This window comes from Acomys minous (assembly GCF_964271855.1).
Source record: "Acomys minous genome assembly, chromosome: 4".
Classification (NCBI taxonomy): domain Eukaryota; kingdom Metazoa; phylum Chordata; class Mammalia; order Rodentia; family Muridae; genus Acomys; species Acomys minous.
Genome location: NC_140486.1, coordinates 22,065,423 through 22,081,321, shown reverse-complemented (window position 1 = coordinate 22,081,321; position 15,899 = coordinate 22,065,423). Strand labels below are relative to the sequence as shown.

Below are 15,899 nucleotides of genomic sequence, written 5' to 3'. Positions count from 1 at the left end.
GACCATTATGGATCAAGGATGATGGGAATAAGAGGTGATGTGGTATATGATTGCTCTGTCACCTGTAGCCTTGGCACCAGGTGACCACAGCCTCCTCCCTGCCTTTCTCTCCAGGTGACTGGCATCATGTTGATTGCTGGACATTGTAAGATCCTGGAGAGGAAATGCCGCTTGTTTTTGTTTGGCTCTCCCGGCTGACCTAAAGATCTCTAAGGAGATGGCTCTGCGCCATAATTTATGGCTGATATTTCTTAGTTGCTCATGGCTAAAGCTAAAAGGAAAGTGTGCTCCCTGCTGCCCGGCTTGGTTAGTGCTGTGCCAGGACATCGAGAGTGACCGAATTGTTGTTTATTGTAGACAACTTTCCCATTGTGGTTTCCCTAAATATATTTGCTATATTGTACTGCATGCTAGGCACCCCCACTCTGACAGGCCTGTGCTCCCGAAGGTGGCCTGCCTCTCTCCTTCCACCTGGCCCACCACCTCTCACATCACAGAGCACTTCTGTTCTGCTGACTGCTTGATTTCTGTGAAGGTGGCCTGTGCCTTTTCTTTAATGGTATCCAAGTCCATGTTCTGGAGGTTCTGCAACTGCCCAAGGATAGAATCCTTCTCCTCTTCCTCATCTTGGTCTTCATCTACCATCTTTCGGAGATCTTCCGGCAAATCCACGTCGTCCCCAGCCAATTGGATTTGCGTCTCATCCATTTCACTCTATGTGGAAAAAAATAAGGAAAAACACATAGAGAAGTAATTCAGAAATTAACTAACTGTTTAAATGGCTGAATAAAATATAAGCGCAGCATGGAAATAAAGGACTGTCAGGAATGAACGGTGCAAACAACACACTTGGCTGCTGTGCAGTGGCCCTGATCCTGGAGGCAGTGCCAAAGACTACAGCTCTGGCCCAGGAGGTCCCTCCCTCTACGCATCTTGGACTGACCAGATTTGTCCAGACCAAAAGCTTTCCAAGATGTTCCCAGAGCAAGCAGCATTGGCGTCATCTAGGAGCCTATTAGAAACAGAAATTCTATCATCCTAAACCAGAGAAACTTTACCAGAAACCCTGGCAATAGAACCTGAGATGGCTCAGCAATTAAGAGCACTGACTGCTCTTCCAAAAGACTTGGATTCAATTCCCGGCACCCACACGGCAGCTCATAATTGTCTGTAACTCCAAGATCTGATACTCTCACACAGACATACATGCAGGCAAAACACCAATGCACATAAATCTGGGGGGGTGGTGGGGGGACATTGGAGAGTCCAGACAATGAAGTTCCAGAAGCACACTATCTCTCTCAGATTTTATTTATTTATTTGTTTATTTTGTATGCGGGTGTTTGTCTGAATGTATCTTGGATCATGTGCATGCAGTGCCTGGGACTAGAGATAAAGATGTTTTGAGTCACCATGTGGCTTCCAAAGGCACATGCATACCTGGTACCCATGGAAATGAGAAGAGGACATTGGATTCCCCGGAACTGGAGTTACAGACTATTGTGATCCATTGTGTGGATGCTGGGAACTGAACCCGGGTCCCCTGGAAGAGTGGTCAGTGCTCTTAACCACGGAGCCATCCCTCCAGCGCAAGAGGCCATCTCTCGATGTGCACAGAACCTACAGTTCTATCTCAGCCCCATGCTGTGACTCATGGGTTCAGTAGACCCCACTCTAGGGGGCTGCACTTGAGTTGGCAGTAGCCACCTATAACTCATTTAAGTGGCAACTCCTGCTTAATAATTGTTCCTGCCTTTATAAGGGGACCCCCTTAGGGGCAGAGAGTCATGTCTAGCATGACCTTAGTGCCCCCTCCCCTGAGTTAGTGTGACATGTAGTCTGTATGTGTTACAGGTGTAGTCTGTCATTGTCACTCTGTATGATTGGCTCTGTTGTCACATCACCTGGCTGGAGCAGGATTTCCGAGTGTACTGTGCCAGGCTCCATGCTCTTTATGCTGTAGAGCTCTAAAGTAATGGGGAAAAAAAATCTAAAGAATAAAGTTCCCCTGAAAAAGTTCACAATAGCTGATGTCCCAGATGGCAACTCTCAAACCATTTTCTATCAGGTTGTATTTTATATGGTGAACTGAATTTCAGGAGTACAGAGGGAGTTACGGGTACTAGAAAAGGCAATGATAGAGAAGGCGCCCACCCCTATAGGTTTTAATCAGCCTTATGTTTGCTACCAAAGCTCATGAAATCACTGATGGTCATATTAGTTTTAATCAGGCCACACTGATTTGACGTAAGACAGATTAGCATCTGCTGAGCTCCTCAGTAAAGTCAATACCCAAGGGAGCCGGGAATGCCCCTCACCTGGGTGCCTAGCAGAAAGGACCAGAAACTAGTTGTCACGAGATCTGGGAGATGTGTCAGGATAATACATGCGCTGTTCATTCTTGTCTCTAAGCGGGCTGAGAGGGACGCAGCAGCTGAAATCTTCCCCAAGCTCATCTCCAGGCGGGCCTGACACCTTTGTCCTAGAGTCTCAGTGGTCTGGTTCCAAGTAGAGCGACAGACAGTCTGGCTCTAGGGTGGGCTTGGGAGGCAAGGCCAAAGTAATGCCTTCTACAGGCCCTCTCTGTAGACCCCCAGCTCAGTCGTTGACGATGCAGTAGCCAGCCCTGCACTTGGCAGGTGACTTAGCCCCTCCCAGTGCTGTTTAACAGATTAATTAGTTCCTACTCAAAACCCTGTGAGAGTAATCAGCTAATCCCTAGGGGCTCCCAGGCAATCTTGCATTTGCACTTGTTTTTATTTACCTATTCTAATGGACTGTTTCCCTTGTAGATTATCTACTGTGTTTCCACTGAAGGTGTGGGGAAAAGCCCTCAACTAATTCTCTTTGAGTTCCTGTAAAACAGGAACATTGCATCCCCTAATCAAATGTATAGGGTTTAAAGAGCAATCTTGGGGGGTCCTGGCCCCTCCCTTATGCTTGGGAGTAAAATCTCTGCACATCTCAGCAGGTCAGACCCTAGACAGAATGCTTCTGGACAGAGTGACCACTGTAGGCCTAGAGGTCCAGGCATTAGAAGCTGGGTGTGGAGGATGGGGGGTGAGGAGGGGTGGTGGAAGGGCAGGATGTGCATGCCAGCCTGTGCTATGAAGCACTAAACCTACTCTTCTCACAAGGGACCGGGATCTCCCAGCTCCAACTCCCTGGACCGCCTTAGCACAAAGCATTCCTCTTATGATTCTGGGAATCGAATAAAGTGTCTTAATGGCTTCCTCCCTCGACCACATGTCCAGGGAAGATGGGAATGTCGGGTGTCCCCTGGGTGACGTCATCTTAGCTAGTTCTGTCTTCATGAGTCTGGGCGGCTAAGCAAATACTTGTTTGATATGAGGGAGATCTGCTTCTGTTTGAGGCTTGCCACTTATTTTGGGTGTGTGATAAACCAAACAGCTGCATGGGCAGATGTTTCCTGACATATGATATCATTGCCTCCAGTAGTTACTTCTTGCCAAAGGCTACCCCGACTCCATCCTGGTTCTCTCTGAAAAGCTGCTCAGGTGGTTCAGGTGTGGGGGTGGCCCCCCTTTGCTGTTACCACTGCTGTTCTTAAGGAGTCCCTGGCACACCCCGAAGGTAGCAGAGGATAGATTTGCCTTTTCCTGCAAAGGCCGTCCATTTTTAGTGTTGATTGGAAGTGGGAAGTTAGAGTTTCTGGGGAGCAGCTGTGCACACACACATCGCTTCCTTCCTCCTAGGGACTGAAGAGGCTGGGAGAGGTAACCTAGTCAACCAGCCGTCTCACTTTCAACTGAAGAAAGCTAGGTCCTATAAGGCAGATGCTTGCAAAAGTGTCATTTCCCAATCCCATCAATGGTTTTGGGAAATCCCTTCTGTCACAGACCTAGGGGAGGGGAACAGGATGAAAGAGGGAGGGAGGAGGAATGGGAAGATACAAGTGAGGGGATAACATTTGAGATGTAATCTGAATAAATTACTTAATTAAAAAAATTTTTTAAAGTGTCATTTCCTGAGGATGTGATGGGTTATTCCTATAATTCCACCACTTAAAGATTTCCAACAGTTCAAGGCCAGCCTGAATTACATAGAAAGCATTAGACCAGTGACACAGTGACATATCCATCATTCCTTATTGGGAATGCCACTTTAGTTGTTGTTGTTGTTGTTGATCCATCATGGCTACCAGAGTGGCCCAGCGGGACAATATGGTCTGCAGGGTTAGGTCAGTGTAGTTCCCACCATGTCGTACACAGGCTGTGTGATCTTGAGAAGCTGCTTTGCCTCTCTGAGCTTGGCACGCTATCTGACAGGGCTGTTGAAGGCTTAAGTGAGAAAGCTGGTGTGGCTGAGGAAACCCTGCCTCTTTGTGTCTCAAGATGCCACGTCCCTCCAGACATTCAGTTCACTGCTCTTCAAGGGGCTGGGGAGGAGGGGCCAAGGGAACCAGGACATGCAGAGGAGGGGGAAGTAGAGGGGGGGAAGGGAGGCAAGGGGAGGGGACTTCACAGTTGAAGCAGCTGCTGGAGGCAGGCTGGCTCTGTGTCTCAGACGCTGCAGAAGCCCCAAGGACCTCTAATCCTAAAAAGACCGCTGAAAAAGCCTTGAGCCAGCTTTAGTATTATGTATATATTTTGAGTGAAGCACATTTTAAATTAAACTCTAGTGGAGTTTTCAATATGACACATTTAAAGACGGCTGTGTTGAGAGACTTTCATAATGAGCAATGCCCGCCCTTCCCTTCCCAGGGCAGACAAACACCAGGTGTAACTAAATCGGACAGCTCAGCAGGGGCACAGCATGCTCTCCAGTGGCTGACCCAGATTGACAATTCTGTTAATAGGATTGGGGCACACTGTGCAACTCTTTTCTCTTATTAATTTGACTTGACTTACATATACATTTTGAATTGGCTGAGGATAGGGCTCATGTACTTTTTAGAAAGAATCTTGTGGCTTTATTTAAAACATGTGACTTACTGGGTTAGACAATATATGACATTTTAATTACAATATAGAGTAGGCTTTTGTTGTATACAACACTGTAATGTCTAATCCAGCTCTGTCTGATGTTTCTGGTATGTTGTTCTTTGAGTATGGGGTATTATTCTCTTTCTGCTATCTCAATAACAACCAGTCAATCAGCAGTAATAGTCTCTCTCTCTCTCTCTCTCTCTCTCTCTCTCTCTCTCTCTCTCTCTCTCTCTGTGTGTGTGTGTGTGTGTGTGTATGTGTGTGTGTACAAACATATGTGCATGTGTGTGTACATGTTCATGTGTGTTTATGAATGTGTGTATGTGCCTTCAACTTCTGTGTGATGGCCAATATTAGGTGCTGAGATAAAGACGAAGGCAGTCCTGTTGAGAAGCATGTAACAGCTGTGAATATTTAGGATCCTAAGATGATATAAGGCAGTGGTCCTCAACCTTTCTAATGCTGCGATCCTTTAATACAGTTCCTTATGTTGTGGTGACCTCCCAACCATAAAATTATTTTTTGTTGCTGCTTCTTAACTGTAGTTTTTCTAATTTTGAGAATCCTAATATAAATATCTGTGCCTTCCAATGGCTTTAGGTGACCCCTATGAAAGGGTCATTTGGTCTCCAAAGGGGTTGCTACCCACAGGTTGAGAACCCCTGATGTGAGGGCTGTGCACCAAATTAAGTGGGTGAACCTGGAGGAGGTGACCTAATCCAGCCTTCAGTGGAGGAAGGAGCCATGAAGAGTCTTAGAAGAAGCAACTGTAAACCAACAATCTCCCCTAAAGAAAAGAAAGTGTGGGAATTAGGGTGTAGGGACCATGTGGGATGAATGTTTGGGGAGCATGAAGCAGCCTGCAGTGAAGACAGAAAGGCAGACACCTGGCACAGCATGCAGGTCATGGCACGGCATGCAGACCAAGGATTTCCTTTAACAGCCATAGTTAGCCTTTGAGGAATGCCCACACAGACAGGGAAGGGCCTAGAACAGATAGCCACCTATGAAACCTCTTCCTACAGTTACAAGGCTCAGAGCTGCTGTCCTAACAGAGGTGGAAAGTGCTGGAACTTGCATGGAGAATGATTTGAGAGTATCTACAAGGTCAGTTAAGGTGCCCGGGTGATTGAGGCTAGAACAAATAGGAGAATCAAGTGTGCTTTCCATATGCCAAGCTGGCTGTGGGTGAGCATGGCAGCCACTGGCAAATGCGCAGCCTGGTAAGAGCGGGCTTATGAGGACAATGAGTCGGTGTTTAGGGGTGAGCTTGTTCTCCCAGTGAGGTGACATTTAGGAAAAGATGTAAGCTGGAGCTCAAAGTTATCAGCATGTGGATGGCAGTGGAACACAACAGGCGGGCACAGCCGTCAAACACCAAGGTACAGACTTGAGTGAGCGAAAGAACTGTCTCAAGGGAGCATGCTGGAACATTCTAGGAAATGGGGATCGGTAGGGAGATGTGACCTATAAAAAAAATTAGAGTAAATCAGAAGTAGAAGGGTAAATAGGTGAAAGAGAAGTGCATGGCAGAAGTGACCACAAACAGAGGGCTCAGAAGAGAACAAAGGGTGTGGATAGACCACCGGCATTCTGCAACAGTGCATCTCAGCCTATGGGTGGCCACGCCCACAGAGTTGCATATCACACATCCTGCATGTAAGATATTTATATTATGATTCACAACAGTAGCAAAATTACAGTTACAAAGTAGCAACTGTATAGTTGGAGGTCACCACAACGTGAGGAACTATATTAAAGGGTCTCAGCATTAGCAAGGTGCTAAGGGAAGATGGTACTGCAGGCAGGAAGGAGGCCTGCCAAGGAAGGTATGTTCAGGTGAAGAGCACTGCTTGCTTGCTTGCTTCTGTCGGCATGGAGGTAATCTGCCCTATGGGAGTCCACAGAAGAGAAACTGAGGGTACAGAGCAAGGGACAGGTTAACTGGTAGAGGTGATTCCACCCAACATGAGCATGGGGGACACAGGCATCTTAAGCGCCCCAATGGTCTCTAACTGAAAACCTGAGGAACTCCACAGAGCCTGGGTATGTGAAGACGAACATTGTGGCAGCTGATAAGAATGTATATACACATACACCCCTTAGTGTGCTATAGCATGGCTATTACGTTTATTTGATGACTTATCAACTACTACAATTAACAATGGGCATCCAAAAGCCTATGTTCCTGCACTTTTTAAAAAAAGAATTACTATTGTTTTTCCAGCTGTAATAGAGTGAGGCACTCCATTTCCTAAGAAATGCCAACCAAGTAAACATCTTCAGAAAATATAATTCTAATTCCTAAATGTGACACAGCTGTCCTCATTAAACCTGACAGCTCCTGGGAAGACATTACCCCCCCCCCTCAAATCTGTTCCCTGTTTGGCTTTGGTCAAGGGAAAAGGTCTAAACTGACCCCTGCAGCTTTGTAACCATGGTGGGGATGACCCTAGGGTATTGTGAATGAAGAGCCTGGTGTCCTTGTTAGCAAAAAGATGGGTTGGATTTGCCCAGCTCCCTTTGGACGGTTTACAATTTCCACTGGCTGCTTGCCTTCCATGTATGGCATCAGATGACACAGGGCTATGTATGGTACAACCGCTGTATGGAGGACATGGCTGTTAGGAGCTTGCTATAGTCCTGGTGAACTTCGTTCTTTGCCCAGGGCCATTCTATTTGTTAGACCACTTGCTCAATTCTAATGTCCCGCGTTGTGGAGGAGACTGACATTTAGAGAGAGCATGCAGTCTGAGACATGGAAAAGTACTCGATGAAGAATAATTGCTGTCCCAGTAAGCTTTGTGATCTTTCATAAATCTTTCCATTCACATGCTTCTCAGGATTATGCAGTGAGTGTGCACCTATAGTGTGTGCCTCCCTTGGTGCAAAAAGTAAGTAAAAAAAAAAAAAAGTCCTCAGTACGTACTAGGGAGCTGAAACAAGGTGGCCATCCTGAACCCAGATCTGTTCTAGAAAAAGGACTTAGTGATTGTTGGGGGAGGGGCCAAATGATGGCAAGTTCCTCAGATGCCTTTGCATGGCAAGCACACAGTAACTAGGTTCCTACGGGCCTTGGGCATTCTCTACCACAGAGCCAGTGAGTGACTGTGGAGCAAGGGGAAGGAAAATGACACCTTTGGGCAGTCCAGGGTCTCTGGCTTCTTAACGCAACACCTACAAGTCTCCAGCTCAGAGTCTGACTGTGGTATTCTGAGAACACTTGCAAAAGTTCCGGCAAGAAGGGTTCTGTAGCCAATGCAAGGAAAACTGAAGATTTGTCTATACTGTGACATGGCCACTGGGACATGCTGGCTGGAGACAATACTGGAACAAAAGCATGGCCTTTGGAGCACCCCTATTTCATTCCCCCCATCTTCTCTTGCAGTTTAAAATTCCAATTCTGTCCATTCACGCCCGATTAATGTCTAGCAGTACCATACCATCCTAGGTGGTGAAGCAGAGACAGCTGTTTCTGACTCTTTCCTAGTACCTCACAGGAAGATTTGCAGCGCACATTCTCACCCACAACAGCAAAAAGATGGGCGTTTTAAAGGTAGACTGTCATCCAGAGTCATAACGCTGTCACTTACCCACAAGTCTGGGCTCTCCTTAAGCAACAGGGAGAACCCTTCAGGTAATCACCACCAGGGGGCACCTGGCATTGGGGATCACCCATGCAGGAAGCCTCTGGGGTAAACTCCTAGGTCAAGCCTGCAGGTGGCACCACCAAGAGCTGCTCTCCTTGGGGGAGCCAGAGCCACTGTCCCAGTGCTGATCTCCAGAACTGTGTCTGACCTTCTTGGGCTCTTGAGACTATTGCTCCCTGAATCTCATCAGTGAGCGGGAAAGGGAACACATAACTCAGGAGGCAGGGGAGGCACCCAAGGGTACAGCTGAGTGGCAAACACAAGTGCCACTCGTTGAGGTTGGGGAAGTGGATGGCATCTGGTGCTAGGTAGGTGGAATATAATCCGACTGATTTTCTTTTTCCTTCACAGTTTCTGTTAAACACTGTTTTCACAGAGAGCCACTCTGGATCCCACAGGCAATTCTATCAGAAGCAGCAGTGTTTGGGGTGTTTTTTTTCCCCCACACACAATTGGGAAATTCTTAAAACACCATATAGAGTTAATTTCACAAAATGCAACCATAATCAAAAAACACCATAGGGAGGCTCCCAGCTGAAAGGCAGCTTGCCAATGAACCATGGATGTACAGTGTTCCTGAGTGAAATTCTCCTCTGTATTTTTGGAGCTTAGGCAGCCATGGAGGTCTCTGAAAACCATCAGAGATTGAGAAGGCTAACGAACCTCTGGTATTCATGAGAGTGGGGCTCAGTGACTTGTCCCTAAAGGAGTCAGGCAGGAGGGCAGTGCCAGTTACCCAAATATTTTAGTATAGTTTTAAGGCAGGCACAGTTCAAAAAGTGCCATCAATTGTTTGGGAGCTGAAAGAGCAGACACCAGTACCATAGGTACAAGGAGCTGTGTTCAAATCCTTTCTGTATTTTGTTCTTGCGCGTGGTCAGGAAGCCTGAGCGGCATCCTGTCTTGTGGCTCACTAGGCAACTCAGACCTGGCTTTCCTGAACGCCCTTAACTCTCCTGAGCTGAAGGAGTTTTTTTTTCTTGAGTGCATGGTAAGGTGACAGCATGTAGCTGGGTGACCTCCAAGGCTTCCTCTGCAGGATCCATGGAAACAATCAGACAACAGCCTGGAGGTGGCTCAGTGAGTAAAGCACTTGTGACACAACTGTGAGGGCCTGAGTTAAGAAACCATGTAGGGGTGCTGGAGAGATGGCTCAGAGGTTAAGAGCACTGGCTGCTCTTCCAAAGGTCCTGAGTTCAATTCCCAGCAACCACATGGTGGCTCAGAACCATCTATAATGAGATCTTGTGCCCTCTTCTGGCATGCAGGCATATATTTGGGCAAAATACTGTATACATAATAAATAAATTCATCTTAAAAAAAAAAAAAAGAACCCATGTAGAGTTGGATGCAATTGTGTGTTCCTGGTAACCAGTACTCCTGTGGTGAGAAGGGAGCTGGAGACAGGACAGTTTCTATAATCTCACAAGCCAGCCAGCTAGCCCGAGATATTCAAAGATAAACAGGACACTGTCTCAAATGAGCAGAAATGAGAACCAACAAGGAAGGTTATCTTCTGAGCTCTATGCAAACCCGTGACACATATGCATGCACACAGGTGCACAGACTGGAAAATAAAACAAGCAGGTGAACTCTGCAAGCATTGTGCGTTGGAGGCGGCTTTAGCAGGAAGGGCACGTGTGAGCACGCGTAAGGCATGCAAGGATAACTACCAGATCCTGCTGCTGACTTCTCAGTTCCCTCATCCTCTGCTGCCAGCTGGCTTTGGCAAGCAGATGCCTGTGTCAATGTGGTGGCCACCAGTTTCCCAAAGAGTATGCATAGAGGTTGAACAGTTCATGAAAATGACTCATTTCTTCTTATGGTTTCTAACGGAAAGCTGTGGTTCCAAAGGGCAACTCAGCCCAGAGAGCTGGGGTTGCTGCTGACTCTTTGGAGTCCAGACTCTGCTGCTAGACCCCAGGTGCCCTCACCCCTGAGTCTGGAAATGAATAAGCACAATAAACTCACCATGAGAGAAGGGGACGAGCAAAGGGAGGCCTTTGGCTCAAGAGCCTGAGTTGTACTAATGACATACATGGATGGGCTTACCTTGAGCCCCATACACCTCTGATTGTTTCCTTGTTGTTGTTTGTTTGTTTTGTTTTTGAGACACAGTTTCTTTTTGTAGCCTTGGCTGTCCTGGAACTCACTCTGTAGACCAGGCTAGCCTCGAATTCACAGAGATCCACCTACCTCTACCACTGCCCTACTGCCCCCCTGATTGTTTCTATCAGAAAATAAGATGCTTTTGTGGTCACTGATCAGCACACCTACAATCAGTGAGGTCCTCCCTCTTGTCAGGGGCTGTACTAGCTCTTCGACGTTATCTCAGACAGAGCTTTATCAGATGAGGTTGGTATCTTTGCCCTCCTTTTGTATACATGAGGAACTTGAGGCTATCAGAGGTTGCACCGTGTCTCCCTGGCAGAGCCAAGGCTGAGACCTAACTTTCCTTTGAGCTCCACTGAATGATGACAGAATGGAGTCAGACACAAGGCCTCAAAAACCCAACCTTTGTGGAAGATGCATGCCTGGCTGAATGTGTGTGTGTGTGTGTGTGTGTGTGTGTGTTTGGAGTTTCTAGAATCAGCTTTCCCCAGGATCTTCAGGTAACCCATTGAAGGAAAAGACATATTTTTTAACTCCCAAAGAAATGGGCGTGGCTCATTTTCAGAAGAGGAGTTTCATTTGGGAGGACTTTACATTAGCTGTGCTGGACCTGTGGGGGTTCTGCAAGAAAGATGCCAGTTCACAATGTAAACTTAAACACCCCAGCTTCAGGGGTAAAGGCAAGACAGTTAATGGAACTGGGTAGTTCCTCAGGAAGTGAGCATAGCTGAGTGCGGGTGTCCTCTGCCCCGTGGAGACAAGCCCTGCATGACAACACATTCTCTTTCCACTAGCTGGAGACATACTAGACCACAGCCACCTCTCAAAAGGTCTGAGATGGGGAAGACGATGCCACCCAGGTGAGTTACCACTACTCTGTCATCTTCCAAAGCGAGAGAACAATCATTACCTTGAAACAGAGGTGGGGGCTGGAGAGATGGGTCAGAGGTTAAGAGCATTGTCTACTCTTCCAGAGGTCCTGAGTTCAATTCCCAGCACTCAAGCACCCACACGGTGGCTCACACCTATCTATAATGTGATCTGATGCCCTCTTCTGGTGTGCAGGCACACATGCAGGTAGCACATTGTATATGTAATAAACAGAGGCAGGAAGCTAAGGGTGTAAGCCAGGGCCTAGGGCAGGAAGGCTCTGCTTTCTGCCTGTATCTTCTGCTATCAGATGGAGGTAAAAACATGCCCTAAGTAAAACAATACATGTGAAATGCAATACCTGACACCTAGAAAGAACTTAACAGGTATCAGCTCTGGCTCTGTCCTCACTGTGTATGGGTGTATAGGTGTTCTGTAACAACAAAGAGATCCTGTCTCAAATCAGGGCCAACAGCAAGGTTGTCTTCTGACCACATTTGAGCCATCACATGTCCATTCCCATATTTATATACACAAATGTGCACACATGAGTTATGCACACACACACACACACACACACACACACACACACACACACACACCACACACACACGTCATTTATCGGTATGTTTTTTGAGTCAAACACTAATTTCATAGAAGTTAAACTCCTAGTCCAAAGTTCTTTTCAATAGCATGTATGTAAATTAGGATAGACACTTATTCATCAATGTAACCTTGCTGATAATCCAACATTCTCCATTTTTTATTATTAAGGACCAATGAGACACTTTCTTACCTTTGGGAGCCTGTATTTGTCCCTGAGGTGGACTCGGAGGCAAGCCCTCTCTGCCTTTTTCTGAGTAAATGCAGCATCTCTCTCCATCCTAAAAAAAGGTAAAGAGTAGAAAATGGAGTAATAGGAAATAGAAAGCCCTACAGTTCCCTAGCTGGTGGTTGCCACTGACCACTGACATTTGGGGACATGTGGACTTTCCCCTCCAATTCCCCAGCATCTGCTTCTGTTTCACTATCATCTAAGTGCCCTGGCAGAGGGCCTGGGAGTGTCTTTGTGAAGGACAGAGAGCATCAGAAGGATGGCTGGAGATGGGCTGTGTGGTTGCCCTGAACCTGAGCATCACCTGTGGGGAAGGTAGATCCCACATGTGCTCTTCTCCTGTTGCCTCGGAACTTTTTAAACACTGTGTGTGTGTGCGTGTGTGTGTGTGTGTGTGTGTGTGTGTGTGTGTGTGTGCCCATTTCTACCCCCTCCCGTCCCCCGCTGTGGGCACTTAGAGAGGTAAAAACCAATAAGTCCCATTCCAGGACTAAGTTATTCTTTGAGGTGCCTGTGGTGTCTGGAAGCAGCAAGATGCCAAGTTGATCCCTTCGTTATCGCTGCTGCCAGGGGCCCCCGTGAGAGTGTCTTATACAGTGTTCCCTTCCCTAGCGAGAAGCACTGTCTACAAATAAGGTGGTACAGAGTCTTGTCTGGCCAGCCAGGCTAGGAGCCTGCTCTGTGGATGATCTAATTCAGTGGTGCTCAACATGTGGGTCTACACCCTTTGGGGGTCACATTATCAGCTATCCCACATATCAGATATTTACGTTACTAGAAAAATTACAATTATGAAGTAGCAACAAAAATCATTTTATGCTTGGGGGTCACCACTACATAAGGAACTGCATTAAAGGATCACAGCATTAGGAAGGTTGAGAGCCACTGACCTAATTGGACCCATGCTTAGGCCAATTTGAAATGGACTTCCTGGGTTATGATGATCCTTTCAGAAGCATAAAGCATTGGGAAAGGTGTGCAAAGCTCACAAGAATTGCCTCCCTCCCTAGCTGCACACAGAAGTGCATGACTGATGCCAACTCTCTCCAAAGGCACCTGTCACATGGCTGCGTTGGGATGGGTCTAGTTGGGTAACTGAAGTGTCTTTGGAAAGCTGGGATTGCGACTGGCAAAGACTGAGACCTGAAGCATGGCTTGGAGTATAACACGTGGACTTGAAGGCCCCTGGCTGGCACTTCCCACTTCCGTGTGGTCTAGGTCATGGAAGGCTCTCTGTGGGAGCTGGCTGCTAAGTGGACAGGAAAGCAACCTTACAGGGACAGAACAATGGCAGGAGTGTTCAAGGTAACTCCGTAGCCATGTGGGTCTCCCTGTAAACCCAAAGCAGGCCCGCTAAGCTTTCTGCTATGGACTCTGTGGAGCATCTTTGCACAAAGCATTATTTATATGAAAATGAATCCTGTTTTCATTTTTTCAGGTGAAAAGTGTCTCCTGTTTTTTTTTGTTGTTGTTGTTCTGGTTTTCACTTCAAACACAGAAGTAGTCCTATTATGTGAAAGGCTGACTTCAAGGATAGGCTACATCTGAAGCAAGCAATCAGATTATATGACTGATCACGGTACCTTGGACTCAAGTCAGTCTCCAGAACATTCTGGAATAGGCCTGGGATATCACTGTGTTCAAGCTTCTAATATTTAGAGGAAGAAATAGGAAAAAGTGATTTATCCAATGCCCCCTGGCATGGCTAGGAAACAAATTCTTTCTGCTCATTATTTTAGTAGGAAAACTTTTAAACACACAAGAAACTCGAAAGAACTTTACATTGAAAGCCACCTAGCTTCTCCAGCTCACATCTCATGTTTTAATATATAACTACCCTCTGTCTATTCGTTTATTCATCTTACTTTTTGATACATTTAAGGCTGCAACAGTCAGTATTATTCCCCTTCCCTAGAACACTTTTAGCAGGCACATTACCAGCTGCAGTTACACGTTTACTAATACTTCCTCTGGTTTTTCTTTTGAAGAAGAAGAAGAAGAAGGGAAAAAAACTGCATGCAATTCAATTCCCAAACCTTAAAGTGTACCATTTGTTAATGCCCCCAAATGCCCACACTTGTGTAACCCAAGCCCTTTAATCAGAAAGACTAGGAGGATGCCCTCCACCACTGTTTTCTTGACCAATTAAATCAAGGCCACCTAAAAAATGTGCCAAGACCAGGAAGTGTTAAGATGCGTTAAGCGTGATGGACAGAGTCCATCATTAGTGCTGTTCACCTCCATCTGCACTGGTACCATGCAGAGGCAGCAACGCTATGGGGATCTGCTTCAGCAGGACCAACTCTCATCCGGGTGGAGGTAGAGTCCGAGGAAAGCCATCCTCAGAAGCCAAGAGCTGTGAGGCTGGCACTTGGGACAGACTCCCCTTGCTCCGAGGGGAGCGAAGGCTGGTACTCACTTCTCTTCAACCATCTGCTTCTGGTACTCCTCATATTCCTCTCTCGTCATCCCTTGAGCTGCTGCGGGGTCCGAGGCGCCTCCTTCTTCTTTCTTCTCTTCAGACCCACCTCCGAAGCCTAAATTCTTTACCTGGTTACTTATCATATTTTTCACAAAGAAAGCCATTGTCTCTGCTTCGGAGAGCTGAAACCCAGTCAAAGATTGACAATAAACCAAGCAAATCGAGGCAACCCCCGCCCCCAAATATTCTCAACCACAGCTACACATTTGGGAGCGACGGATTTGCGCAGCCTCCTCTGTCCAAGGGCACAGAGGCACAGGGGAGAGTGCTTTTGCTGCTCGTAAGCTGGATTAGAGGGTGAACTCTTAGCATAGAGGCAGATGGTTCCGATTACTAAAGCCCACGGTCAGATGCAACCCTCTGCCTTATGATTAATACACTCAGCTAATTTCATGGGGTGGAAACCCTGCCCATTCTCTGCCCTGCAAAGAATGCCTATCTGAAAATTTTATTTTGTTTTTGGCTGGAGCTGGAGATTGAGAGCAGGGCCTTGTGCGTGTCAGGCCAGCATACTACCTTTGAGCAATGCTCCCATCCCCTAAAGTTCAAGCTATATAGACAACAGGGCTTCATCAACAGTCCCATTTCAATTACATTAATTGGAGCCAACTGATTATATATGGCTGCTGTGGAATTTCCATATCCCAGCCCTGGACTACAACATCCTGTTGGAAATCATCCAGTGAGACTCAAACCCCTGAATGCTTTATTAAGCAAAAGTAATGCTTCTGATCCATATTTTATCTCACTGGACTCTAAGACTTAGGCAAACATTGCTTTGGGGTTCAGTTCAGTTTTGTTCCACATCACTGGGCACGGCGTCTCACAAAGAAATACACAAGCCAGGCAGGAGGCGGGGGTAGTCCGAAAGGTGAGCCATGGGCTTTAGTTCACGCAGGAAGATTTTTCTTGGCTTCTACTGCATGGAAGTGTCACTCCTCTTCCTGAGAAGGATATTTTGGACACCCTAAGTCAGAGATAGGACCCATGGGAGTCAAGTC

At 46.8% G+C, this 15,899-nt stretch overlaps 1 protein-coding gene across 1 annotated transcript; it reads right to left on the bottom strand.

Annotated features, from left to right (window-relative positions):
• Positions 1-486: 486 nt before the first annotated feature.
• CPLX4 (complexin 4) lies at positions 487-15,002 on the bottom strand (the record flags this gene model as incomplete). The annotated part of the gene is made up of 3 exons (XM_084778368.1): positions 487-714; positions 12,378-12,465; positions 14,836-15,002. 3 exons carry the CDS (start codon positions 15,000-15,002, stop codon positions 487-489), a joined length of 483 nt encoding a protein of 160 aa, XP_084634494.1.
• Between the last annotated feature and the right edge of the window lie 897 nt (positions 15,003-15,899).